The following is a 24,555-nucleotide window of genomic DNA, read 5'->3' as shown; positions in this document are numbered from 1 at the left end:
GATGGTTGGGGGCTGAGGGCCGGGATGCCTGATTCTGTGTGCGGTGGCTGTGGTTGTGGGATTGTGGGGCAGGGGCAGGGGACCCTGGAGGAAAATGTCCCACATGAGGCTTTCTCCTGCTGGGGACTTTCTCAGGGAGTTTCCCAAGAAGGTGGAGGAAGGGGAATCAGGGAATAGAGAAGAGAGAAAAGGGTGTAGCTAAGAGACACCAGGCAGGGGGCGAAGCTGGGCTGGCCTGAGGGGCTAATTCTCCAGCCCCAAGCTCTGTGACTCAGCACCCTCACCCCCCTTATGAGTGTTCATAATGTGACCATCTGTGGCATTTATTTGGTCCTGGGCTTGTATATATCCTTTCACCAAACTCTGTGCAATTTGGAATGTCATCCCCATTTTACGGTGGTAGAAACTGAGGCTCAGAGAGCCTGGGGCTCGTTAGATCTGACTCCAGATGGCAGCAAATGTAGCCCCTGTCCTGCAGTCTGAGTGAGGATGCAGGGGATGCACGCAGGGTAGGAGCAGAGCTTGGGGGGACTCTAGAGTGGGAGGGGCTTTTATGGAATCCTGGAATGCCAGTACAAAAGAGGCACCCTGACCCCAAAGGCAGGCACCAGTCGCCTTGTCTGCATTTCCCACATGAATGACGGACTTCCCTGAGTCCCCAGCTCTCCAAGGCCTCCTGATGACTCCTTAAGAAAGCATTTCTGTCATGGCGGGAGTGGGTGGCTATCCTGGGTACAGATCAGAAGTGAAGGAGCCCTGACCTCTGGCCTCTTCTAGCCTCTCCCTTGGGCAGAAGCAGGAGAAATGAGTATATTCATGGCCCCCTTCAGAGGAACAGACCTCTGTGGAATCTCCCTGTCCCCCACACCCTTCAATACTAGAGTTGCTGAAGCAAAACCCTTCCTTCTGGAGCCTCGGTACCCCCATCTGGATCCTGGGTATACAGAGAAAAGAAAGAGGTCAGGGATACTGGGGGAACCCCCTTTCTGGAGTTTGGTGTAAGGGCCTGCTGGATCTTCTATCACCATAAAGCAACACCCCCGGGGCTGGAGACCCCTCAGTCCAGCAGGCTGCCCAGTCCATCCAAGGGCCTCACTCAGGCAGGCGGCCATGCTGATTGCAGCCTCTGCTGCTCCCTCCTCCCTCAGCAGGTCCCCTGGGGCCTGGGCGGAAGCAAGCCCGGCTGGACAGTCCCAACTGTCTGGTTCCCACAGACTCCAGAGCCGCCAGGGTGGAGGGGGGACCCACAGGGTGGGGGCTCACTGTGGCCGGAAGGGGGTGAGAAAGTGCCTGGCCAGCTGTAGGGCCCCTCCCCACCATGCAGGCGGGACCCTAACCTGGAATCCATCTAGCAACGATGTGGGGACAAGAGAGGGTCTGTCCTGTCTCATCACATCTGGGAAGCCTGATGGGTGAAGAGGAGGGGGAAGTTCTGTGTGAGCGGGGCAGGCAGGGGTGGGGAGAGGAGAAAGAGATGCTCACTCATGTGGGTTGTTCCAAGGTGTATACCTCTGTGGGAGTATGGGTGTGTGCGATGCACAGAGACAAACAGTTACAGAGACAGGGACAAACAGATTCAGGGGAGTAAGTGTTCTTTCTTAGTTGGGTCAGGGAAAGAGGCCTCTGCTGGGCACTGTTCCCTGTGGTGCATTCCTGTGGAGACCTGGTGACCCCAGTCCCTTCCCAGCCTGTGTCCTGGGCTAGTAGGAGGATAGGGAGGCTGGCTGAACTGGGAGCCCGGGCCTCTGCCTCCTGCTCCAACCATCCTCAATGGAGCTGAGCCTCTGAACTGGGGTGGGGGCTTGGGGGAAAAAAAAAAAGCCATGTCTCACCCTTTGTCCTGGGGAAATGTGCAAAAAAGGGTCCACCACACCCTGATGCATAGACTCAGCTATGGGAGCCCTCTCTCTGTGTCCCTTTCTGACCCCCCAACATGGTCAAGAAGTGAAGACAAGTTGCCTCAGCCCCAATTCCCAAACAGGACCCTGGGCTCAGTGCCTGCCTTGGCCTCGCTGTATGAGCCTGGATGAGTGCCCATCTCTCTGGGCCCTGATTTCACTCCCTTTGCCTAGCAGGGGTTGGGGAAAGGGCAGCCTGACTCTGAGTCTGGGTCCCAGGGGAGGGTCTGACATGGGGGACTGCCTGGAGGGGATCCCATCCCCAGAGGTGCTGGACTAGGAGGCCCAGACACCATGATCTCATGTTGCCTTTTGCTTGCTGCCCAGCCTGAGGACCCCACCCACTGGGCCTCCTGCCCTCACATTCTTTCCATGACCAACAGACGCCCTGTGACTCCTGCCTCGCCACCCCCACCTGGAGGGGTGGATGGTGCTTAGCAGAGATGCAGAATGCCTACGCTGGACCGACCCAGAGAGAGCACGTCAGCAAAGATGGACACACCAAGCCCAGAGAAAGCAAGCAACGTGCCCAAGGTCACACAGCAAAGCAGGAGCAGGTAACTCCTCTGCTGCCTAAACTGTATGGCTCTTAGAGGGCAGGGGCTGTCCCATCTGGCTCTGCCTCAGGGACCCTCTTCACTGGAGGCTTGTCTGTCTCCAGGAGGGGATCCCAATCCTCCCTCCTCCCCAGCAGGTTAGAGTGAAAAGGATGCCAAGTTGTCTTATAGAGGCAGGCTAAATCAAACTCTAACATGATAGAATCAGGGGTATTTAAGAATATTCCAGAGTTTTTAATCACAGCAGTTTAGATTCTTGGAATATCAGAGCTGAAAGGGCACCTCCTGCCCAATTTCTGAATCCCCTCTATACCAGGGGTTCCAAGAAAGGGGAGCCCGCTGTCTTTAGAGGCCACCTCTTCCCACCCAAGTCTGGCAGCTCCGAAGGACTGTCAGCAAGTTCTTCACCTGCTGGTGCTCTGGGCTCTGCTCTTCCTGCCCCCAGGGAGGCCACCCCCACCCTCAGACTCCTCCACCCTCCACATCTTATCTCCCGCCGCTCCCCCCACCCCCGCCCACCCGCTTCCTTCCCCATTCCACTGCCCAGAGCTCAACACTCCCCACACCCAGACAGCCTGAGCCAGGGGCCTGGAGACCCTGTCCTGATGAGGGCTGGCCACTCAGAGGCAGCCACGGTGATGAGGAAGAAGGGGGAGGTTGGGTCAGCAGGCCTGGCCTGTCTGCCTGTGGGGAGTGTATGGGACCTAGCAATCTAGTCTTCAGCCAAAACATCCTGTCTCCTGTCTCCACACAGGCTCCTATCACCCCTGAAGGCCAAGCTGCCAGAGGCAGCAGGTACAGCAGCTAGAAGAAGGAGCTCTGGAGCCCAACTGCCCACATTTAGACCCCAGCTCTGTGCCTTGCTAGCTGTATGACCTCGGGCAAGTGGCTTCCCTTCTCTGTATTTTCCTCATCTGTAACCTATGGGCACTAACAATACCTATTCCTATGGGGTTGTTATGAGGATTACATGAACATATATTTGCAAAGTGCTTGGAACCTGGTCTGGCACAAGGAAACTGCAATGCAGTTCTTAATTTTTTTTTAAGATTTTATTTATTTATTCATGACACACACACACACACACACACACACACACACACACACAGAATGGCAGAGACACAGGCAGAGGGAGAAGCAGGCTCCATGCAGGGAGCCTGCTTGGGCTCCAGGATCAGGCCCCGGGCTGAAGGTGGCACTAAACCGCTGGGCCACCGGAGCTGCCCTAAATTTTTTTTTTTAAGATTGGGTCCCAGGGGCAGGTCCCCTGAACCCAATCTACCCCCAGGGGAAGGTCCAGTTCTTGTGGAGATGGGGGCATAGAGGGGAAGGGGAGACTGTTATAGAGACAGGCTTTAGGTTCAGTTCCTGGCATCTCCTCTTCCTTGCCATGTGACTTTGAGCACGTGGACTCACATCTCTGAGTATCACTTTTTTCATCTGTAAAATGGGGGTAATGCGGGACGCCTGGGTGGCTCAGTGGTTAAGCGTCTGCTTTGGAGCCTGCTTCACCCTCTGCCTATGTCTCTGTTTCTCTGTGTGTGTGTGTGTCTCATGAATAAATAAATAAAATCTTTAAAAAAAAATGGGGGTAATGTTTTCAACCCCCAGGACTGGTATATGGGAAACCTCATCCTACATACTATGTGTACAATTCAGCCAACAAGAATGAAATCAGAACATGAGACAACCCCACAGGGGGACCTGGTACCCTCAGCTCCGTTGCTCTGCTCCTTCCTTTGCGAGTGGCAAACCTCTGTCCCCGCACAGCCAGAGGCGCCTGATCTTTGTTCCCGCCCCACTGGTAACTGGGTGGTGACAGGGTGGCTGGTGGGGCCAAAGGAAGTGGTTCCAGGCTAAAAACAGACCAGAGGCCCATTTAGTCACACAGCCAGAATCCTGCCTGGTGGCCCCTGGAAAGTCCAGGGCTGCCTCCTCCTGACCACAGCCCTCAGGGAGCCCTGATCTGTCTTGGATACAAAGGAGAGGCTGACCCTCCTGCTCCCGAAGACAGCCAACTCCCTGGTGAGTTCTGTTTCCACCTCCCGGCCCTTGCACTAGCTGTCCCCTCCACCTGGAATGCTCCTCCCCACTGGCTGACTTCTCAACATCAGGAGGCCAAGTTAAAAATCATCTACTCAGAGAAACCACCCCTCTCAACCCCTTATCTGATTAGATGCCTCCAGATTACTCTCCATCTCTGCATCCTATTTGTTTCCTCCACCAGGCATTTCCTGTAATGTGGGATTATGCATTTCTATGTGTGTTCACTTTTTATTGTTTCTGCCTTAGAATGTGAGCTTCAGGGAGCAGGGGTTGGTCTGCCTTGTTCATTTTATTGATTTCCCTAACCCAGTGACTAGCACACAGAAGGCCCTCAATAAAGGTTTGCTGAGTGGACAAATGGGGTCATGGCCACCCTCCCATTCATCCATTCGCCATGGATTAAATCTCAGAGAAGCCCCTGGGGCTCCGTGGCCCGCTCAGAACAGAAGCCCAAGTCCTCTGGGACCGTGTTATCTGGCTTCATCCCTGCAAGTCCTACCCTCACTCCAGTCTTTGCACTTGCTCTTCCTTCTGCCTGGAACAGTCTTCCACCAACCCCCAGAGTCCCCTTTGATCTCTGTGCAAACTCTGTCCTTAGAGCAGCCCTCCCACATGCTGCCCCCACCCACCCACCACTGCCTGGTCAGAGTTCTCCCACCTAGAATAAAGTTCCACAAGGCCAGAGATTTTTGTGTCCTGGCTGCTTGCCCCCAGGACCTAGAACACTGTCTGGAACACATTAGGGTCCGGAGAAATAGTTGTAGAACAAACAGAAGGTTGGCAGCCTGGGCCCGCTACTCTATCCACATACCTCATGTAATTCATTGTCCCTGGGAGACAGGAACTGTTATTATCCCATTTTACAGACAGGAAACTAAGGCTCAGAGAGGGCAAATAAGTAGATTTGAACCCCGTTCTGTGTGACCTGAGCCGAGTCTCTGTCATTAGCCTGTCTCCCTAGAGGTGTCCAAGACCTGCATCTCCCTCCTGTCCCCACAGCTCTCTCTACCGCTCAAGCAGACATGGCCCAGCCTCCTTCTGGCCTCCCTGCCTCCAGTCCTTCTCTCCTGCTCACTGTCCTTGCTGGCTTCAGGGATCCTTGTAAACCACAGATCTGGTAATGTGCCTCCTTTGCTCAAAACCCCTCCATGTCTCCCTATTGCCCTGATTCAGGCTGGCATTTGAGGCCCCTGCCAACTTCTCCAGACTTATTTCCTGCTTCATCATATGTAAAAGCCACCCTGGAAGGCTCCAAGACAACCTGGCTCTTAGCTACAAGCCTTTGGACATGCGCTCTCCTCTGCCCGGAACACCATCCTCACTCCATCTGGAAAAGGCCTGCTCCTTATTGCTCTCAGCCTGGGTGTCACTTCCTGACACTGGAGAAAAGGGAATAAGGGTTCATGTCTTCTTCCATGGCCCTCCAGCTTCACCCTAACCCCCAAGCTCCCACCTACTGGGGTTCCAAAAGGTGTGAGCTCCCTGGAGGTGAAGACCATGACTAATTCACCTCCAGGTTCTAGCACAGGCCCAGGCCCAGAGCAGGGACTCAACAAACAGCTGTGATATGATTGGATATGTCAGAAGACGGACCACCTGCTTTGCATAGTGACCCTACCATTTACTGGCTGGGGACTCATGGACATGTCCATAAACTCCCTGAGCTTCACCTTCCTCATCTTAATGAGATATCTAATGGAAATATCCACTCATAGGGTGGGGATGAAATGAGTTCATAAATGGAAATCACGGGCAGCCCTGGTGGCGCAGCGGTTTGGTGCCACCTGCAGCCTGGGGTGTGATCCTGGGGACCCGGGATCGAGTCCCACATCGGGCTCCCTGCATGGAGCCTGCTTCTCCCTCTGCCTGTGTCTCTGCCTCTCTCTCTCTCTCTGTCTATGAATAAATAAATAAAATCTTTAAAAAAAATAAAAATAAATAAATGGAAATCACTTGCTGTGGTGCCTGGTGCTCAGTAAATAACAACCATGAAGGTGCTGAAAGGAACAGGTGCGTGGGCAGCCGCGAGATCAGGAGCTCGGTGCAAATAGGCACATCCTTCAGGACAGCCCTGACTGCTTCACACCCTCGGGTGGCCCTGTCACTGGCAGAATCTTTTCCCACCACTGCCCTGTTGGGTCCAAGGTGGCCAGTGGAATTCAAGGCCACTGGACGCAGACAGGAAGAGGCAGCGTCACCAGGCCTGGTGTAATCCAAACCAGATGCGGCCTCAGACCCATGGGGGTGGTCACTGTGGGCCTGGCCAAGGCCCAGAGGCAGGAAATAGTCTTGGAGGAACGTTCTCTGGGCTGGAACCAGCCGGGAGGAGCTGTCCCACTGAGGGTGTTAACCCCTCTTAGCCCACAGGGGGTGCCCAGGACCCTGGGCAGGGCAAGCTCATGGTGTAGGCCCCGTGGGGCACAGTGCACCTTGCAGGGAAGATCACGGTGTCATTGTAATGGGTGCCATGCAGGAGGGGCCTGGTGGGCAGGGCAGAGTAAGCGAGGGGCAGGGGATGCTCACAGCCTGGTACCAGGCACTTGAAGAATCACAGTCCAGAGCTTTGGCTGCGGCTCTGGCTCCAGCTGGCAGGCCCCAAACAGCCATAGAGTCTCTCCCTCCATCAGGATGGCTTCTAGGGTGAAAATCTTTTCCCTGAGAGGCTGCCTGGGATGGGAGTTCTAGTGACGGTAGTGGGGCTGGGGCCCAGGCCTGCAGAGAGGCAGAAACTCAGCCCCACACTGGGGGCTGCTGCTGTGCCTTTTTCCTGCATGTGCTCTGTGGCCCTTGGAGGGAACAAAATATCTCTGAACCCCCATTTCCCTACCCATTTTGTCAAGTCTATATCCTTTACCTCCAGGGACCAGGGGAGGCCCAAAGGAGGCCTCTGATAAATCAAAAAGAGCTTTCCAAGATGTGTTCCTGGGAGGTGATAGAAACAGAAGCAGTGATCAGCCCTGTTCCATGGCTCTGGGTGGGCTTCCTTCCTAGGAAGTGTTACTTTGCTGTGTAGCCTTGGGCATGTCACCTTCCCTCTCTGAACTGTTTCTACATCTGTGAAATACAGTGAATGAGCGCCCTATTCCATCTTGCGACTGTCACAACGACCTAGGAGTGGCAGTAGAGAGCAGAGCTGAGATTGTCATTTGTATATTATGGAGGAAATTGAGACCTGTGCTGAGAGTCAGGGGTCCTGGGTTCTAGTCCCAGGTGTCGCTCTCTGTTGAGGGGCCTTCCTTGTTTTGGCCTCGGTATCCCCAGCTGGATCCCAGCCCTGAATCTGTGCTATGGCTGGACCTCATTTCCTCATTCCCCCCCACCACCCCCACCACCACCCCATGGGTGTGACTCATCTCTCATCATCACGCTGTGTGGCCGAGGCTCAGCCTGGGTTGGGGCCAACGACGCTGAGAGAACTCAGAGGAAACCACAAGCCTGGCCCAGCTGGCAGGTGGTGAGCAGGCGGGCAGGCAGGCAGGCAGGCAGGGATCCATGGCCCTGCGGATCCTGTGGCCCTGTAAGCCCACATCCCATCGAGAGCCCCAACCCAGGTTCCCCAGACCCCCCAAACCCTGAGTGTAAGACCCACCGGGCTTAGACCCTCAAATCTGCCACACCTTGCCCTACATGACACCTGCTGCAATGGAAGTCTGCACACATCTGCTGGAACAGGGCAAGAGTGGGGGTGACAACCCCCAGCCTTGCCCTCCGGGTCAATATTCATGGAGTCAGGGGAGGTAGGGATGAACAAGGTCTTGATGCATAGTTAAGTCCAAGATTTCTTAAGAGGTGGTCAGTGTGGCAGCTGGGAACAGGGCCTCTGGGCCCATACTGTCTGGTGCAAGCCCTGACTCTGCCATCGACTAGCCGTGCGACACCAAGCAAATGGCTTAACCTCCCTGAGGCTGGGTTTCCCCATCCAAGAGGTAGCCATGACACAATGCCTGCCCTGCAGGATCTCACTGTGAGCAATCAATGTGATCCTGAGTACATGGAGCCAGACCAGGGGGTACCCAGGGCTGGTACCTAGCAGCACTCCATGCATGTGAACTGCTGTCACCGCCATTCCTGCTGAAACCAACTCACCTCAAGCAGGCAGACCAGCTGCCCCACTTAGGCCAGTATCACCTCTGTCTGACTCAGTTGTCCTCACAGCCAGAAAGGCTGTGCCCTAATAGGGTCAAGCTCTCTTGCCCTCAGGGCTGCCCTCTCCAGCAGGTGGAGCCTCCTCCCCTGCACTGCAGGCCCCGGGTGCAGCAGGCTGTGGTCCATGGAAAGAGCAGAGAACAGCTCTCTTTCCCTTACCCCCCAAAGAGACCCCTCCCCTCACTGCAGGTCCAGCAGAGGCACCATGTGCCTGCCCAAACTTCTGGCTCCACCTGGAGACTCTGCTTTCTGCTGACACCTCGTTCTGGTGAGAAGTAGAGTGGCTCATGGGCAGAGCCTTGCTCGGGAGACAGGAGAGTTCATTTCAAGCTCTAGCTTCTGACTTGTTGAATAGCCTTTAACATCCTTTCCTTCTCTAAGCCTCAGTTTTCCCCTCTGTAAAATAGGAATAATAATAATACCCACCTCGTGAGCTTGCTGTGAAGGACAAATGAGTTAATATCCACACAAGCAATTAAATGGAGCCTTGCACTCAGTAAACACCCAAAAATGTTGGATGGTGCTGTGACAGAGGAGTAAACTGAGGCTCAAAGTAGGGAAGCTGCTTGCCCAGGACTGGGCAGCCTGGCTCCTGAGGTTGCGCCGGGAACCACCACGCTGTGCACTGAAGTGCCCCTGGAGGGCCTGGCACACAGCAGTGCTCAGTGAACTGTGGTCATCTCTGACCTCACCCAAGTGCATGCACACACAGAGGGAAGGGAGCCACATTCAACCTGTACATTTATTTACAAGGCACAAGCTGAGAGCAGGTTGGGGACTGCCCGAAGGCCTTCCCACTCCTCCTGGGCCCGCTGACCCCATCATCTGAAGCCATGGGTGACCCTTAGGACGAGGGCCCGGAGTGGCTGGGCTGGGCCAGCCTGGCCCTCAGGCAAGCTCGGGGGTGGTCTCCCTGTCCCCCAGGCCTCTCCTCTCCCCCTGCGCCAGGCCTGGGCTGGGCGTCCGTCTCTCACACAGAGTTCCTGTGTGTTGGTGGTCGTAAGGAAGGTGGGCGGGGGCTGGGCCAAGCCAGATGGTGTGTACTAGGCCTTATCTGTTGGGAGTGGGGAGGCGGGCGGGGGCATGGAGGTCCTCTCTCACAAAGCCTGCTCTGTCTCCCCTGGCAGCTGGGCCTCAGGAATTGGCCTTGCTGCCTTCCTGCCCCACCAAGGGCTTCCCGCCACAACCACAGAAGCCCCACATGCTGGGACCCCCAGTCTTCCCGGTCCAGCTAGGAGCAAGCTCGAGCCAGGGATACCCCAGGTGAGGCCAAGCAGGGGTCACCAGGGCAGCGATTCCAAGAGGGGGAGCTGAGGAGGGAACAACAGGGCTTGTGGCATCTGGGCTGTGGCTGATGGGGCCGGGGATCTGTCTGGGGAGGCATTAGCAGGATCGATTCAGGCCACATCTGAGGCGGCTCACGTCGGGGAAGCAGTCGCTGCGCGGGGTCGTGGGGAGCCCCGAGCCTCCCAGCCTGGCGCAGCCTTGTCCTAGCCAGCTCACCCTGGGGGTCTGGCCCATCTGCTCTGGCCTTCTGGGCTGTGTGGCCTCAGCCCCGGCCACCGTGCGGCTGCGTCCAGGCCTCAGCTGCTCCTGGGGCTCAGACCCCCAGAGCCATGAGTGCCCCCGAGCTGCTGATCTTCTTGAAGCGGTTTGCAGCACTGACGGCAATGAAGTTTTTCTGAGGGATGAGGGAGAAGGATGGCGGTCAGCCTTGGGGCATTGGAGACACTGGGGCAGCTGAGCATCTCCTAAAGACCGTCTTCGTTCCACAATGGCCAGACGCTAGGGAGGGTGCAGTGCCCACAATGGCCACAGGAGGGGCCATGATACTGTATCTTCCAGGATTCCCTCTTCCTTCCTTCAACAGGTAAGCAGCCAGACCTGAGTACCTCTCTGCTCTAGATGCTCCAATAGTTCCTGTTTCACTCCAACTCAAACCTAAGCCCCTTACCATGGCCAACAAATCCCTCCACCTCCTGCCCCCCATTACTGTCTGATTTCTTCTGCCTTAAACCCTTGCTCATCCCACTCCAGCCTTACTGGCCTCCTACCTGTTCCTCACACTTGCCAACCACGCTCGTGCCTCAGGGCCTTTGCACTGGCTCTTCCCTCTCCCTGGAACACTCTTCTCCCCAGATCAGCATGGTTCACTCCTCACCTCCTTCGGGTTTTTTGTTCACATGTTCCTTCTCAGTGGGTCCTTCTTGACCACCCTATTTAAAAGTGCAACCCTCCCCTGGCACTCCTGATCATCCTTAGTTTTTTTTCTAGACCCCTTCCTTAATCCTTTTTAATAACTCCCCAGCCCCTACCCAAAGTAAGTCCACAAAGAACTAAAATCCTTATCTCTTTTGTCCATAGGTGTACTCCCAGGGCCTAGAAGTAGTATATGTTCAATAAGTATTTGTAAAATGAAGGGAAGAGGTCTGTGATGGAGTCAGAGATCTTTTTCTGAGCATGAGCCTCAAATAGACACCCCTCCCCACGGTGGGGGTGGTGGGTGGAGGGTCACTGCTCCAGGACAGGAATCAGCCCAGGACAAAGAGAGAAAAGCCAATCTTGTTTTCCAGACAGGGCTAGGCCTGGTCCATAGAAGCTGCCAAGGCAGGGCTGGTGGGGCCTGGATCTAGTGCCAGGAGCTCTTCCCGCCTGCGGCCCCTCCCGCCTCCCCACCCCATCCAGTGGTACCTTCCAGCGCCTCTTCATGAGGTATTTCTTAAGCAAGATCTGAGACTTGAGGCGTCGGTTACAGCGCTTGGCTTTCTCTGCCAGGTTGTTGAGCCAGGGGTGGGCAAGGCACTGGGCAGCGCTCATCCGGGCCCTGTGGGAGGGGGCAGTGTGGTGAGGGCGGGCGGCATGCTTGTGAAGCACCAGAACCCAGCCGGACCGGCCCTCTTCCTACCTTGCCAGCCCACATGCACACACTCACACACACACACACACACACACACACACACACACACACACGGGGCTTGCATGCTTGGGGTTTGTGTCCTCAAATGAGCCTCACCTCTGGTCCTTGACAATGAGGTTGGAGACAAAGTCTTTGGCTTCATCGGACACAGCCTCAAAGGTCTCCTCATCAAAGTACCAGTTGGAAGAGAGAACGTTGTTTAGCGTCTCTGTGTCATCATCTCCCAGGAAGGGGGAGAGGCCGCTCAGCCTGGGGAGAGGGGATGTCAGGGAGCAGGGAGGTGAGGCTGGAGATACTGAGTCACCTTTGGGGGCCCAGGAGATGGAGGTAGATCCTAGGAAGCAGCACCATATCCTGAAAAGACACCCAGCCTCTCGAGTGGGATAAACCTGGGCTTGACTCTGGCTGGGTGACCTTGGGCAAGTCATTTCCCCTCTCTGAGCCTCACTCTTCTCATTTATAAAATGGGCATAATCATCCCAGCTTCCCAGGGTTACAGTGAAGAAGAGGAATGATGAATGTACAGAAAATGTCTGCTGCCCCTCTGCCCCCACTCATCAAAGATCTGTTGTCCAGAGCCCTAGATTAGGATATTATGCCTTGAAGGGCCTTCATTTCTTCATCTACAAAATGGGTACGAAGTTCTCCTTTTCTGGTTCTCCCTAGCACTCCCAATCTCTGCAAACCCCTGACTGAGGGAGTGGGGAGATGGAACCCACCTTTCCAAGACCCCAAGGCCAATTTTGGTTCCAGCTGCCCACCCACGTGTCCCACCCCCATAGACACCAAACTCCTGCAGGACTCACAGCATATAGGTAATGACCCCCATACTCCACATGTCTGTCTTATCAGAGATTTGGTCATAATTCACCACCTCAGGTGACAGAAACTCTGGTGTCCCAAAATTCACCTTCAGCTTCTCATTGGGATTATACCTGGGAGTGAGAGCAAGAGGTCAGAGCACTGCCCTGGCCCATTCTCTGGCACCCTCCGCACCTCCCCTGTCTCCTGCCCACCTCAAAGGCTTGCCCTGCCCTCCCCACCCACCAGGGTGGTACCTCCGTGCCAGGCCAAAGTCAATGATCTTCACCATATGGCCTGTGGTGTTGACGCACAGGATGTTCTCTGGCTGAGGAGAAGGGGGTGGCCCGAATTGACCTCTGACCCAGCTCACCCTTCCCCCGCACCCAGATCCACCCACATCCCAAGCTCTCTGGACCAGAGGCCCAGGCTGCCAAAGTGGGCAGCCCGTCAGAGACCCCTGGACCTGCCTGCTCCTGGCACAGACAAGGACCCTAAAGCCCTGAGACGGACTTTCCCAGGGCAGGAACCATCTTTTCCTGGCCTCCTTGTTCCCCCAACCAGTGTCCAACTAAGGCACTGAGGAAGTGCTCAGCCAAGGCTCCTGGGAATCCTGTGGCACCAGCACAGGTGAGTGTGAGAATGACGTTCCTGGAAGGGCCTCCATTTCCTTCTCACATAACACAAGGACATAGGACTAATCTAAGGTCCCAAGGCAGAAATATTTTAGGTAGTTAATAATGGTTAAAAGGCAGGAGACTTCACACAAAAACACTGCTTTCCTGATCTCTGACACCTCCTGAAGCCCCAGAAGCCCTCACCACACAGCCACACAGCACCTGGTGTCAGTAACCACTGCCGCCTGAGCCAGGTGTCTGGCCCCCAGGTCTCCGAGTTCTCCACCCACCCTGGCCTAGCCCTCGTTGTTCATCTGGGCTCTGCGGGCATTTGATGAGAGGGTCCGTTCTGAAGGTGGTTTTTTGAACTGATGCATCCAGCTAATGACCTGAGTAGCTCAACCTGGTGTTTGAACAAAACAGGGAAAGCAGAGGAAGATCCCAGGGTACAATCTTTTGGGGGAGCAAGACATACTCCGATCCCTCCTGAAGGATCGAGACTTCCCAAAGGGCCCTGGGAGGGGCCTTCAGGCCACGGTTTGCCCAACTTACTTCACTGTGAGACCCTTTTTCTTTTCTTTTTTTTTTAATTTTTATTTATTTATGATAGTCACACACAGAGAGAGAGAGAGAGGCAGAGACACAGGCAGAGGGAGAAGCAGGATCCGTGCACCGGGAGCCCGACGTGGGATTCAATCCCGGGTCTCCAGGATCGCGCCCTGGGCCAAAGGCAGGCGCCAAACCTCTGCGCCACCCAGGGATCCCAGTGAGACCCCTTTTCAATGAGAAACTTACTGCTATCCTGAAAAAACACATTTAAGGATAAAGAGGTTTAAGACAGCTTCTTCCCCAGGTGCTGTGCTTTAACCGGGGACCCTGCTCTGCCCCACAGGCACTGGCTTTTGCGGGGCAATGACAGGTCTCCGACGCGTTGCGCAGGTGCCAGCTCTGTCCAGAAGCTCAGGAGTCACCCTACTCTCCCCTTTCTCTGTCTCCTACCCCCTCCCACATCAGCAAATCAGATTGGCTCCATTTTCAGATCATACCCTTCTTCCCTCCACCACAGGCACTGGCACCAGCCCCCTTCCTCTATGCGCTTGGTGGTGACAGGCGCCTCCGAGATTCCCAGCTGCCACGTTGCCCGTTGAAAAACCCACCTCCTTACCCTCACTGGTCAGGAAGACAAAGGAAGCCCTTAGCCTCCCACCTCCCACCTACGGGTGAGCACGCCCGCCCGCAGGTGGGCTGCCGGAAGGTTCACACAGCCCCCCAGAACCGCTCTGACCCCGAGCCAGCCCGGCAGGGGTGTAGGCCAGGCCCAGCCCCACTTCTGCCCCAGGCTCTGGCCCCCCCGCTGCCTCTCCACATTCACCTGCTCTGCCTCCCCGTTACCCTCGCATACTTTTTATAACGCTTGTCACAGGTTGAAAATTATCTATTTTAGAAACGTCTGTGTCCCCCACTAACCTGGAGGCTCCAGGGGACAGGGGCGCGTCCTTCGTCACCCCTGCGGTAATGCCCGTGCTCGGCACAGTGCCCAGCAGCACAGGAGCAGCCTCACTCAAGAGAGGCACTCGACAGGTAATCATCAGAGGAACGAACGCAGGTCCTAGCCACCAGGCCGATGGGTGCCAGCCCTGCCCCCTGTCCTGCAGACACTAGCCCCCCGGCCCCCGGCGCACGCACTGCTCCTGCCTCCCCTACACCACAGCCAGCTTCGTGCTCCAGCACCTGCGACCAGCTGACCACAGCCGGCCTCATGCCCGAAGCAGCCCATTTGCTCTCCCTGACCAGCTCTGTGCAAGGGATGGAGCAAGGTCAGAGAAGGGATCCCAATATTCTTTCACTTTTTGCTGGCGCCTCTCGCATGTCTGTTGCTGCACTCATGCTATACTTAATTGATTTACTTTCCTGACTCCCCTTCTAGAACAAAAGTTCCACGAGGGCAGGCATTTTTGGCCATTTTGTTGACTACTGGATGTCCACTACCTACAACACTGCCGCCCATATAGGAGGGCCTCCGCAGACACTTGTGGAGTAAATGAACAAACGCTCCCAGCACTGTGAGGGGCCAGCAACACTTTAGCAACACTCAGCAAGTTCTATGCATGAGACGCTGAGCTTGGGGCTCACAGAACAGAGGATGTGCACTTAGTACTACACTAGAAGCCCCTGAGAGCTAGGACCAAGTGTATTTTACTCTCTTTTGTATACCTGGCTCTGGTACTTAGTAAAGCCTCAATAAACCCCTTGAGATCTACAGATAGAAGGATGGAGAGAGGATGAGAAGGACCAATGGGAGGTTGGAGGGATAGCTGCTTGCAACCCTGGTTTTACGTGGCCAGATGCTGCTCCTGCCCATCCCGGGAGGCCCCAGCCTCAGTACCTTGAGGTCCAGGTGCAGAACCCGCATCTTGTGCATGAAGAGGATCCCGTCGCAGATCTGCCTGACAAACACCATGGTGTCCACCTCAGTCAGCTGATAATCCTCATCCACAATCCTCTCGAAGAGTTCGCCGCCCTCGATGCTGTGTGCACAGACCCCTCTACAGGCTTGCTTCCGGGCCAGCTGGCACCGCCACCCAATCCCCTGCCCCACTGCCAGCACTCACTACTCCATGAACAGGACTATCTCATGCGAGGTCTCGATGGCCGCATAGAGCTGGATCAGGTTGCGGTGGTTCAGCTGGTTCATCACCTCGATCTCAAGCATCACCATTTCCTGGGCACCAGGGAAGCCAGGGTTACAACCGGAGTGTCACCGCACACTGCCCTCCACCCTCCATACCTCTGCTCTGGACCAGACCTGTCAGGCCTGGCCTCCACCACTGCCCGGCCTCCTCCTTGCTGGCCTCCTTGCTTCCCATCTCTCCCTACCCCCAGCTCATGTCCTTGCCGTGGGTCATTCCTGCCGGGAGACCGTTCCTTTGCCAGTTCCTCCCCCCCCCCCCCGATTGAATACTGGGGTGCCTGAGGGCCAGTCCTCCACTCATCACTCTCCCCACTGCACTCTCTCCCTGGGCTTTCTCCTCAAGTCCTTGCCATTCCATGCAAATGTGATTAATTCCCAAATCCTCATTTCCACCACTGAACGTGCCCTTGAACTGCAGGCACCAACAGCTCCAAAGGCCTAACTGCCATTCCCCTCGGATGGCTAAGAGACATCCTGGATCTCTCAGGTCCAAATGAAACCCTTTCCACTACCCCTGCCCCACAGCTGAGTAGCCTTCAGCTTGCCTGTCTGCAAAAGGGCAGGCCCCCTTGCCTAGGCATGCAGGACAAACAGGAGCTGACCCAGATTCCTCTCATTCTCACACCCTGCATCGGGAAATCCCTCTAGATTTCAAATCCAGCAACTTCTCACCTGTTCCACCACTGCCTTCTTGGCCTAAGCTGCCATTATTTGTCACTTTCAGAAAGGGTGGATGCCAACTGTCACACTGGTAGCTTGAAATCAGCCATGGTAGGAATATTTGTAACCAGGGAAATTTCTAAATGCTACAGATGGGTCCCTTTCCCCTGCCTGTCCCCTCACTCCTCAGCATCACATCACTGTCCCGATTTTCCCATTTTCTCCATGATTCTAGTACTTCATTCACGTCTCACTGGACCCATGCTTCCTCAAGAGATGCCTGACCTCACCACCCTATCTTGATGGCCCCCATGGGCCCTACACTCCCTGTCCCCTACCTGGCATTATATTTCTTCCTAGCACTTCTCAGTTCCTAATGCCATGCTTTCTGCCCATGTTGTGTTTAGTTGTCTGCCCTTGTTCTAGCATGTCAGCCCAGGAGGACAGGGACTCATGGACTTCACTGCTGCTTCCCCAGCACCTGGCACAGTGAATGGCCCAGAAAAAGGGCTCAATAATTAACTAATCAGGAGCGGATTCTTATTAATCTCCAGAGCAGATATCTTGAGCATCTATACTGAGCCAGGTCCATGACAGAGGCCTGGAGACCCAGCAGGCAAGTGCAAGAGCTGGAGAAAGATGAAGTCACATGGAAACTGCATGGCTTCCCAATGTGCTAGAGCTGTGATGGAAAGGCAGGGCTGCTGGGCTCTGGAGCTTCTCCTCATGCTCCTCCTGGGCTCAAGGCCTCCACAGGTGCTGTGTCTCTGTCTCAGATGACCATAAGCTTACTTCCTGGCTTCCCTGCCTCAACCCAAAGGTCCATAACAGGCCTCTGTCACTCCTGTTCTTCAGGCTTTCCCTCTCATAGTCCCCTCGGCTTGAAACTCTCTTCCCTGCCTCTCCACTGGAACCAGCAACCCCTTTGAGCCTTCATTGGAGAGAGACAGGCCGGCTAAATCAGAAGGCTCCTCTGCAGTCCCCTCCTTACCCCCTCTTGACCTCCACCTGACCCCCTCTAAACTCTCTGCTGAAACTCACTCGATCCCCTCCTGACCCCACCTGAGACCCTGCCTGACCCCCACCCTAGCTTTCCTGAGTTACAGCCCTCACCACAACAGGTGGCTAGGTAGTCATCACCTCCTCACGCACCTGACTCTTGCTCCACATGGGCCTCTGCCTACATTCATTCATTCATCCACTCTTTCATTCGTTCCTTAAACAAACACTGCCCTCGGCCTCTGAACCCAGCCTGGGCCAGGTGTGGAGGCACAGTTCTGGACAGGTCTGATTACCTTGGCACTCCCTGAGGGCGGAAACCATACTCATTTCACTTTGGGACCCCCAGTGCCCAGCACAGGGCCTGGCACAGAGCCCACACTCATTGTGTTTGAACCAAACAGAAGGCAGGAAGGTCCTGTGCCTAGAAGGGGAAGTCCCCAGGGTAAGTTCACCACCTGAGGTGTCTTGTTTATGGGTAGGGGCTTCAGGCCCCTGTGGCAGGGTTGTCTGTCTGTCCATCTGTCTATCTGAGTGACATCTTCAGCGCATCAAGGTTCACACACCAAGCCCCTGGTGCAGACATATGGATGGAGGGAGGTGAGACGTTTGCACTTGAAGGATCCCCTCTCCATCCCACGGAGCCAGCCCCTACTACCTTGTCTTTGGGTGTCTGTTTCTTGATGACCTTGGCTGCCAACTTGAGGCCTGTGGCTTTCTCTGTGCAGGTACAGACTGCTCCAAACTTGCCGCTGAAGAGAGAAGAGGTTGGGAGGGAGAGGGTTCCTGGGGGGAACCGGGCTGAGGTAGGAGCTTGTGTTCTGCTCCTGTCTGGATCCCTCTCTGTGAGATGGGATGCTTGCCCCGGCTACCCTGACTCCCTCCTGAAGCTGTGAGCTCTATTGCAGGGACAGTGGCTGAATCGCACAAACCATGGGCACAGGACGGGTAGGCTCATCCACAGGATGGCCCCTGATGTTACAGCTCACAGCCTTGTCATAAGCATGAGCCCTGGGGCTCTGGGCCCCAGAAGAAGGCACCTATAGGGCTTTTTATGAAGCCCTTTGAGGTGGTTAGGGTGGTACCTGAAACTAAAACAGACAGGAAAGTACTGCTCGTCTCCTATGGGAAATACTGCCTAATCAATGGTGTGTCTGTGTGAGACACTTGGACATGAGTGCGTATCAACCCACGTGACAGCTTATGTAGGAAGAGGCAAGTGAGCATGTGGAATTAGTTGTGTCTGTGTAGATCATGTACAATTGAGGTGTGTGGGGGCCTTGCACATGTCGGGGCTTGATGCTCTCCTGCCTGTGGGTCAGGGGCTCGGGGTCCCAGCTCTCACCCGCCCAACGCCTCCTTGGAGTTCAGGCTGAATTGACTGTTGACGTTCCCAGGCCTCAGCTCCACGATGCGGTGGGGAAAGGGGGCTGGGGGTGGCGGACAATCATCTGGGGAGGCAGAGCAGAACCATCACAGTCAGGGCCAGGGGCTGCTGAGCATGCGCCCCAGCACCACCCCCTCCTGCCTGGCCTGGGCTCCATCCGGGGAAGTTCACCAAGTGATACCTGGAGGACAGCTGGCTCCAGGATAGGGGCTAGGGGGTCCCAGTTTCCAGTTTCAGCTCTGCCACCAACACACAAAATGGCCTTGGGACTCTGTCAGAGGGGGCTCAGCGTCTCCTAGCACAACAATGGGGACAGCTGATTGGACTTCTCAGACCCTCTGGCATTATAAGGTGTGAAGTCTCCAACCCAAACTATCTGCATTTCCATTAAAGAATAAAAGTTGGCTGTGGGGGGGGTGGGGGGGGAGGCAGTGGGGGACACGAAATCGTGGAGTGCCAGAGAGGCCTTACTATGCCTGAATGATGGGGTAGGTGACGGGACCCGCCTACCATCCCCTCTAATTACACCAGGAGCTGGCAGGCCTGGCAGAATGGTTGCCCAACCTGGGCATGGCCCAAGGGCAGGGGGAGGGCCGGGAGGAGCCGGGGACGGAAATGTTTGTGGGGAGGGGCCGCCACCTAGCGGCAACCATGGGGAACAGCGGGCCCTGGCGGCCGACAGGCTGAGTCATCGGGAATGGAAACCTCTTTATAAATAGCAAGAGACAGCAGGGAAGCCGGGCTGGTGATAAATCTGATGGCCCTTGGAGGTTGTTCAGGTCCCGTCACCCCAAGGATGTGATTTCTGGAGGGGGCGAGGGAGAAGTTTCTGCTGCTGCTTGGGGGAGGTGGCAGGTCTCCTGGCTGCCACCCTGCCGCCAGGCCCTCCCACCCTGTCTGGGTGGCACTGTGCCGCTGACCCGGCAGGCTGGCTGGGCTTCCAAGGCACCTCAGCCTGGAGGGGATGGGTGTCAGGACACTCTGGGCTCTTCTGACCCTATCTCACCCCACCCCCAGCCCTGCCGCACCCCTACCCAGGCCTTTTCCCTATTCACCTGCTCCCCAAGCTTGCTCATGCTCAGTGGCTCCTGCTGCCAATTGAATAAACCACCAAACCACCAGCTCCTTGTCTGATCGTCACTTAAGGCCACTCCACAGTCCTGCCCCATCTCACGTGCCCAGCTTCCTTGGTCACTGCTCCCATGCACAGGCACCTATGCTTCTCAGCTCACCAGCCCTCTATGGCTCTCATGACCCTCCCCACCCCCTCCAGGACGTCCTTTAACTACCAAAGCCTGGCCTTTGAGCCATTCTACAGACTGACTTCAAATTCCACTGTCCGGAGAGTTGGTGCTGCTCCAAAACCTGATTTTTTTTTTTTCAAAATCCCATTACAAAGTAAAAGAAAGCCAAAAGCGAGCTCTGAAGTGGCTCTGTTTGGATAGGTTCAAATCCTGTCCTAGCTGTGGATTTGGGGCACTCACTCCATTTCCCTTTCTCTGAGACTCCATTTCCTCATCTATCAAAAGAGACTAGGAACTTGTACTTCTTAGAGTTGTGTGACACCCAGATGGGTCAGCCTGGGTGAGGCATGGCTCAGAGAAGCTCAGTCCTCTAAACAGGGAGACGTGGGGACACCTGGGGACCCCCCCTTCCCTCCCCAGCCCCCACCTGCCCTGGCCTACCCAAAATCTGGAAGCAGTCCTCCTCCTTGGCTGTGGGACAGAGGGCCTGCCCCACCTCCGATTTCTCCGAGGGAACAGCCTGGAACTCGATCCCCCTTGAGGTGTCCCCTTGCACCACAGCCTGGTCAGCCTGGCCTGAAGCCTTCTCTCCAGCTTCCTTCTGGCTCTCTGCCGGGATGTTCTTCCCTCCTTCTTCTACCTTGGCTAGCTCCGGATCCTTGGGGCTGGGGGTCACAGGCACCCCTTCAAAGATGAGGTCTGATGCCTCATTCAGGGGTTCCTCAGCTGGCAGCTTCTCAGGCCTAGAATGTGAGAACACAAAGGTGAGGCCTTTAACAGCTACAGCACTGCTTCTGCCTCCAGGAGGCCTTGATGCTTCCATAGGCTCTTCTGTAATTCAGAGTCAATACAACCATACCCTATTCTCCCTTCCTGCTCTGGTCCCCACCATGTCCTCAAATACACGGGGTGAGGCATTCGAATTCACTTTATACTAAATCAAGGGACATTAATAACACTATACATGACGGTGGTCATTATCTTGACTCTCAATGCACTAATAGATCATTAACATCTACTAATGGGATTGTTGTTTTGGTTAATCATTATGTGATTACAATTAGATTATGGAGCTCTTGATTCATACAAACTGTGGCAATGCAATTGATTAATGTATCGGTGATATCAATGTATTAATTGATATTAATACATAATTCAGACTGATAGAGTGCTATTATTGTGGTTTATAATGTATCATTAATATCATTCATATGATTAGCATTCAGGTAAGTCTAACAGATTGCCTCATAAGACTGGTCTATATTAAAGTTATGAAAGCATTAGAAATGATCTATCAATCTAATTATTAGTTATTTTTTATATCATAGTAAGAAGAAATGTTATCTTTTCCTCCCAATATCTCAGTCCTGCCCTTGGCTAGAACCAAGTACACAGAGTAAGGGGAACTCTGGATTCCACTAGCTCCATGAAGAAGTCTTCGAGGACCTCTCTGACTTGACATTCCAGGTGTCTATGAACTATCACCATGTCCTGATTTCTGCAGGGGCGCAAGGTAGTAGAACCAATGCCCAGGACAGATACTATACATCAGAACTGCCCCTGCCCAATCTGGCACTGAACGTGGTGACAAGGACGCCCAAGACATAGGAACTAAACACAACTTCTGGGGACAGAGCCTTGGACCCCTCCCCACTGCCAGACAGGGGACATTCACCTGGAGATGATGGCAGGGCAGCTGGGGCTGTGCAGAAAGGCGGGTGAGCCCCTCCTGACCCCTGCTTGGCCCTCGGCCGCCTTCTTGTGTGCCTTGGGCTCTGGGGGGCCCTGGCTGCCTGAGGCCTCCTCCTGCTTGGCACTGGGCTTCTTGACGCTGGCCTCCGCTGTCGCAGTCTCCTGCGGCAGGGCTGCTGGCTGCCCAACACCGCCCTCCGCAGGCCCCCCACCCATATCACCTTTTCCCTCAGGGCCCTGGCTGCTAGTTGAGGGTTGGGCCAGGGCCTCGTCCTCTTTCTTTAGGGCAGCAACTTTGGCATCTTTCTGCACGGTGGGTGGGTCAGGCTCTTTCTTTGGTTGTGGGGTCCCGGGTTCTTTCTTTGCATCGGGGGGGCCAGGTTCTTCCTTTGGGTCTGAGGGGCCAGGTTCCTTCTTCCCATCTGGGGGCCCAGGACCTTTCTTTGGATCTGGTGGACCAGACTCTTTCTCTGTAGCCAGAGGTCCTTCACCTGCTGTACCATTAGGTGCCTTGTCTGAGAAGGAAGAGGGATACCGGTCAGGATCCACCCTCCCCTCCTGGGACCAGGCTGGCCAAGGACCAGCTCTGGGCCCAAGTCCCCACCTAGGCAGCGATCTGCGAATGCATGTCCCACTGAGGCTCTGGGGCCATCTAATGGCCTCTAGAGATGGGTCGCTGGCACCTTAGAGGCCCCTGGGGGAGACTTCTGGTCCTCTGATGCACCTTGATACCCCCACCATCCCTGGCCTTGAATGTTTGGGTGCCATCATGAGGGCTTAACATTTTCCCTGTCTCTCCAGGGAGGGCTTCGCATAGGCCCTCAATCCCGCCCAAACTTACCCAGAAATAGTTATAATTTCTGGGCCCTTCATGAGCCATACAGAAAAGGCCGCGGGGGCACAGAACTCCCACTGAGGAATGGGCCTGGACCTGGATTCAAACACCCCTTCCCAGGCTCCTCCCTCTGTATCCTGCCCCAGCTTGGCACCTGTTGATGGGCTCTGGATTTCCAGCTCCACTGCTCCGTTTTCTGCCGCCATGAGGTAGGGAGGCGTGTGCTTCTCTTGTCTACCCAAGTCTTTCTAGCTGCAGAAAGAAGACTGAGGTGTGTCAGGCTGTCAGGTTCCTTCTCTTGTCTGGCTGAGAGGAGCCAGGGCCAGCTGACTGAGGCTTTTGGAGCAGAGAGGGGCAACCTGATGGCCGCCTGACTTGCAGCAGCTGCCCAGGAGTGCTCCTGGGGCAGTTGTAAGGGATTGGGCTGGGTGGGCAGAGGCGGAGGCAGGGGCGCGGGCAGGGGAGGCGGGGACGGAGGAGAGGATCCCTTACACCAGGGGCCATGCAGCTCGGACTGCCACCACCTGTCACTCTTGGCCCCCGTTCAGAGGACACGGCATTCTTCCCACAGACCGACCGGGGGGGAGAGTAGTGTTGGAACAGGCAGGAAGAGAAAAAGGAGGGGGCCACTAGGCCCCCAAGGGAGCAGCCTTTTCCCAGGCCTTGCCCAGTGTCACTGGCTTGGACCTGTCCAGGCAGGGGACCTGGCACAAGAGGGGCTCCCGGGCAGGGCTGGAGGGCAAGACTGTGCTCGGCCCTGGCCCTGGCTCTGCACACCTGCATGCCGCATCTCTTGGGGTTGCCCAGAAACTGCTTAGAGACATGTAGGCCATGGGGATAATCACCCTGACCCCACTGTCCAGCTCTGTGCCCATGATCCTGCTCCTGGCATCCAGACCTGCTGGGGGCATCTCTGGAGAAGAAATTGTCTCAGGGGCACTTGCTCAACCTGTGCAGGGGCCTGAAAGTCTTTTCTTTTGAAAATGTATTTTTCTGGGGCTCCTGGAGAGACGGAGGCTGCCCCAAGCAGCAGTGGGAGAGGGTCAGTGCTCATGCCCACCCCGCACCAAGCAGATTGGTTCTCCCCAGTGGCCTTCTTGAAAGGAGGGGGCTGGTGGAGTCTTTCCCAAGAATCCTCCACCACAGTGGTGGCCTGGGGGCCACTCAAGACCAAGATGATGAAGCTGAGATGGATGGGGAGAGGTATGATCCAAAGAGCCTTCCACCATCCAGGGGCTGCCTACCCAGAGCCTGTCTCTGAGGGGCGCCTGGAAGGCTGGCTGAGCTGAGTGCACTTGAAACAGCCCTGCAGTGGGCGTCTGAGTTCAGGGTCGGACTGTGGTGACCCACCCTGTCCCTCCACCGGTACTCTCTCACATGAAGGAAACCAGCCCTGCCCTCAAAAGGAGGGAGGTGGAAATGAGCAGCAGGTCTGAGCAAAAAGAAAAATTCTGTAGCTGTGAACAAGATTGAGGTGGCTGTGAGGGGCACTTGGGTGGCTCAGTGGTTGTGCATCTGCCTTTGGCTCAGGTCGTGATCCTGGGTCCTGGGATCGAGTTCCTCATTGGGCTCCCCTCAGGGAGCCTGCTTCTCCCTCTGCTTGTCTCTTTCTCTCTCTGTGTGTCTCTCGTGAATAAATAAATAAGATCTTAAAAGAAAAAAGAGAGAGATTGAGGAGGCTGTGAATGAAATGATGGGAAGCAACCTCCAAAATGAAAGCAAAATTTAAGCCATATGCAGAATAGCATGTAGAACATGCTATCATTTGGGCCGAAGGTGGTAATATATAATAACACATAAACTTTCACTTTATATGCATAGGAATTTCTTCAGGACAACAAGTAAGAAACTGGGGAGAAGGGGTGGGGGTGGGGAGATGTCACTGCACTCCCTTTTACATTTTTGTATTTGGACCATGTGAATGGAATACTATTCAAAATGAGCAATTTTTTTTTTTAAGTGATCAAATGTTGGGGTTGCTGGCAGAGGCTAGCAACATCCAAAGTTGGGACCCCTTCCCGTCTTGATGACTTCTTGCCCTTCTGGCCCTCCTCTCTTCCGTTT

At 55.2% G+C, this 24,555-nt stretch overlaps 1 protein-coding gene and 1 long non-coding RNA gene across 2 annotated transcripts; one reads left to right on the top strand and one right to left on the bottom strand.

Moving 5' to 3' along the window:
- The first annotated feature begins 4,296 nt into the window (after positions 1-4,296).
- Positions 4,297-6,453, top strand: LOC140618277 (uncharacterized). Its single transcript, XR_012018469.1, has 2 exons — positions 4,297-4,480; positions 5,675-6,453. It is a non-coding gene; the product is annotated as an uncharacterized lncRNA (long non-coding RNA).
- Positions 6,454-9,371: 2,918 nt separating this feature from the next.
- MYLK2 (myosin light chain kinase 2) lies at positions 9,372-22,942 on the bottom strand. Its single transcript, XM_072800470.1, has 12 exons — positions 22,646-22,942; positions 21,640-22,171; positions 20,406-20,707; positions 18,679-18,784; positions 17,992-18,085; positions 15,595-15,704; positions 15,369-15,510; positions 12,623-12,693; positions 12,371-12,499; positions 11,661-11,813; positions 11,339-11,471; positions 9,372-10,328 (listed from the first exon to the last, which is right to left on the bottom strand). The coding sequence occupies exons 1-12, from the start codon at positions 22,695-22,697 to the stop codon at positions 10,248-10,250; spliced, it is 1,905 nt and encodes a 634-aa protein (XP_072656571.1). The 5' UTR covers positions 22,698-22,942; the 3' UTR covers positions 9,372-10,247.
- Positions 22,943-24,555: the final 1,613 nt, after the last annotated feature.

This window comes from Canis lupus, chromosome 26 (genome assembly GCF_048164855.1).
Source record: "Canis lupus baileyi chromosome 26, mCanLup2.hap1, whole genome shotgun sequence".
Taxonomy (NCBI): Eukaryota; Metazoa; Chordata; class Mammalia; order Carnivora; family Canidae; genus Canis; species Canis lupus.
Note: the sequence above shows the minus strand (reverse complement) of the source record. Positions and strands in the feature narration are given on the sequence as shown.

Bases quoted from the DNA above. Each gene is read 5' to 3' on its own strand.
- MYLK2 (XM_072800470.1), bottom strand. From the start codon at position 22,697: ATGGCGGCAGAAAACGGAGCAGTGGAGCTGGAAATCCAGAGCCCATCA. The intron at 12,694-15,368 runs GTACTGAGGCTG...CCTTCTCCTCAG, and splicing joins TTCTGCACCTGGACCTCAAG to CCAGAGAACATCCTGTGCGT. The intron at 12,500-12,622 runs GTACCACCCTGG...TCTCACTCCCAG, and splicing joins GACTTTGGCCTGGCACGGAG to GTATAATCCCAATGAGAAGC.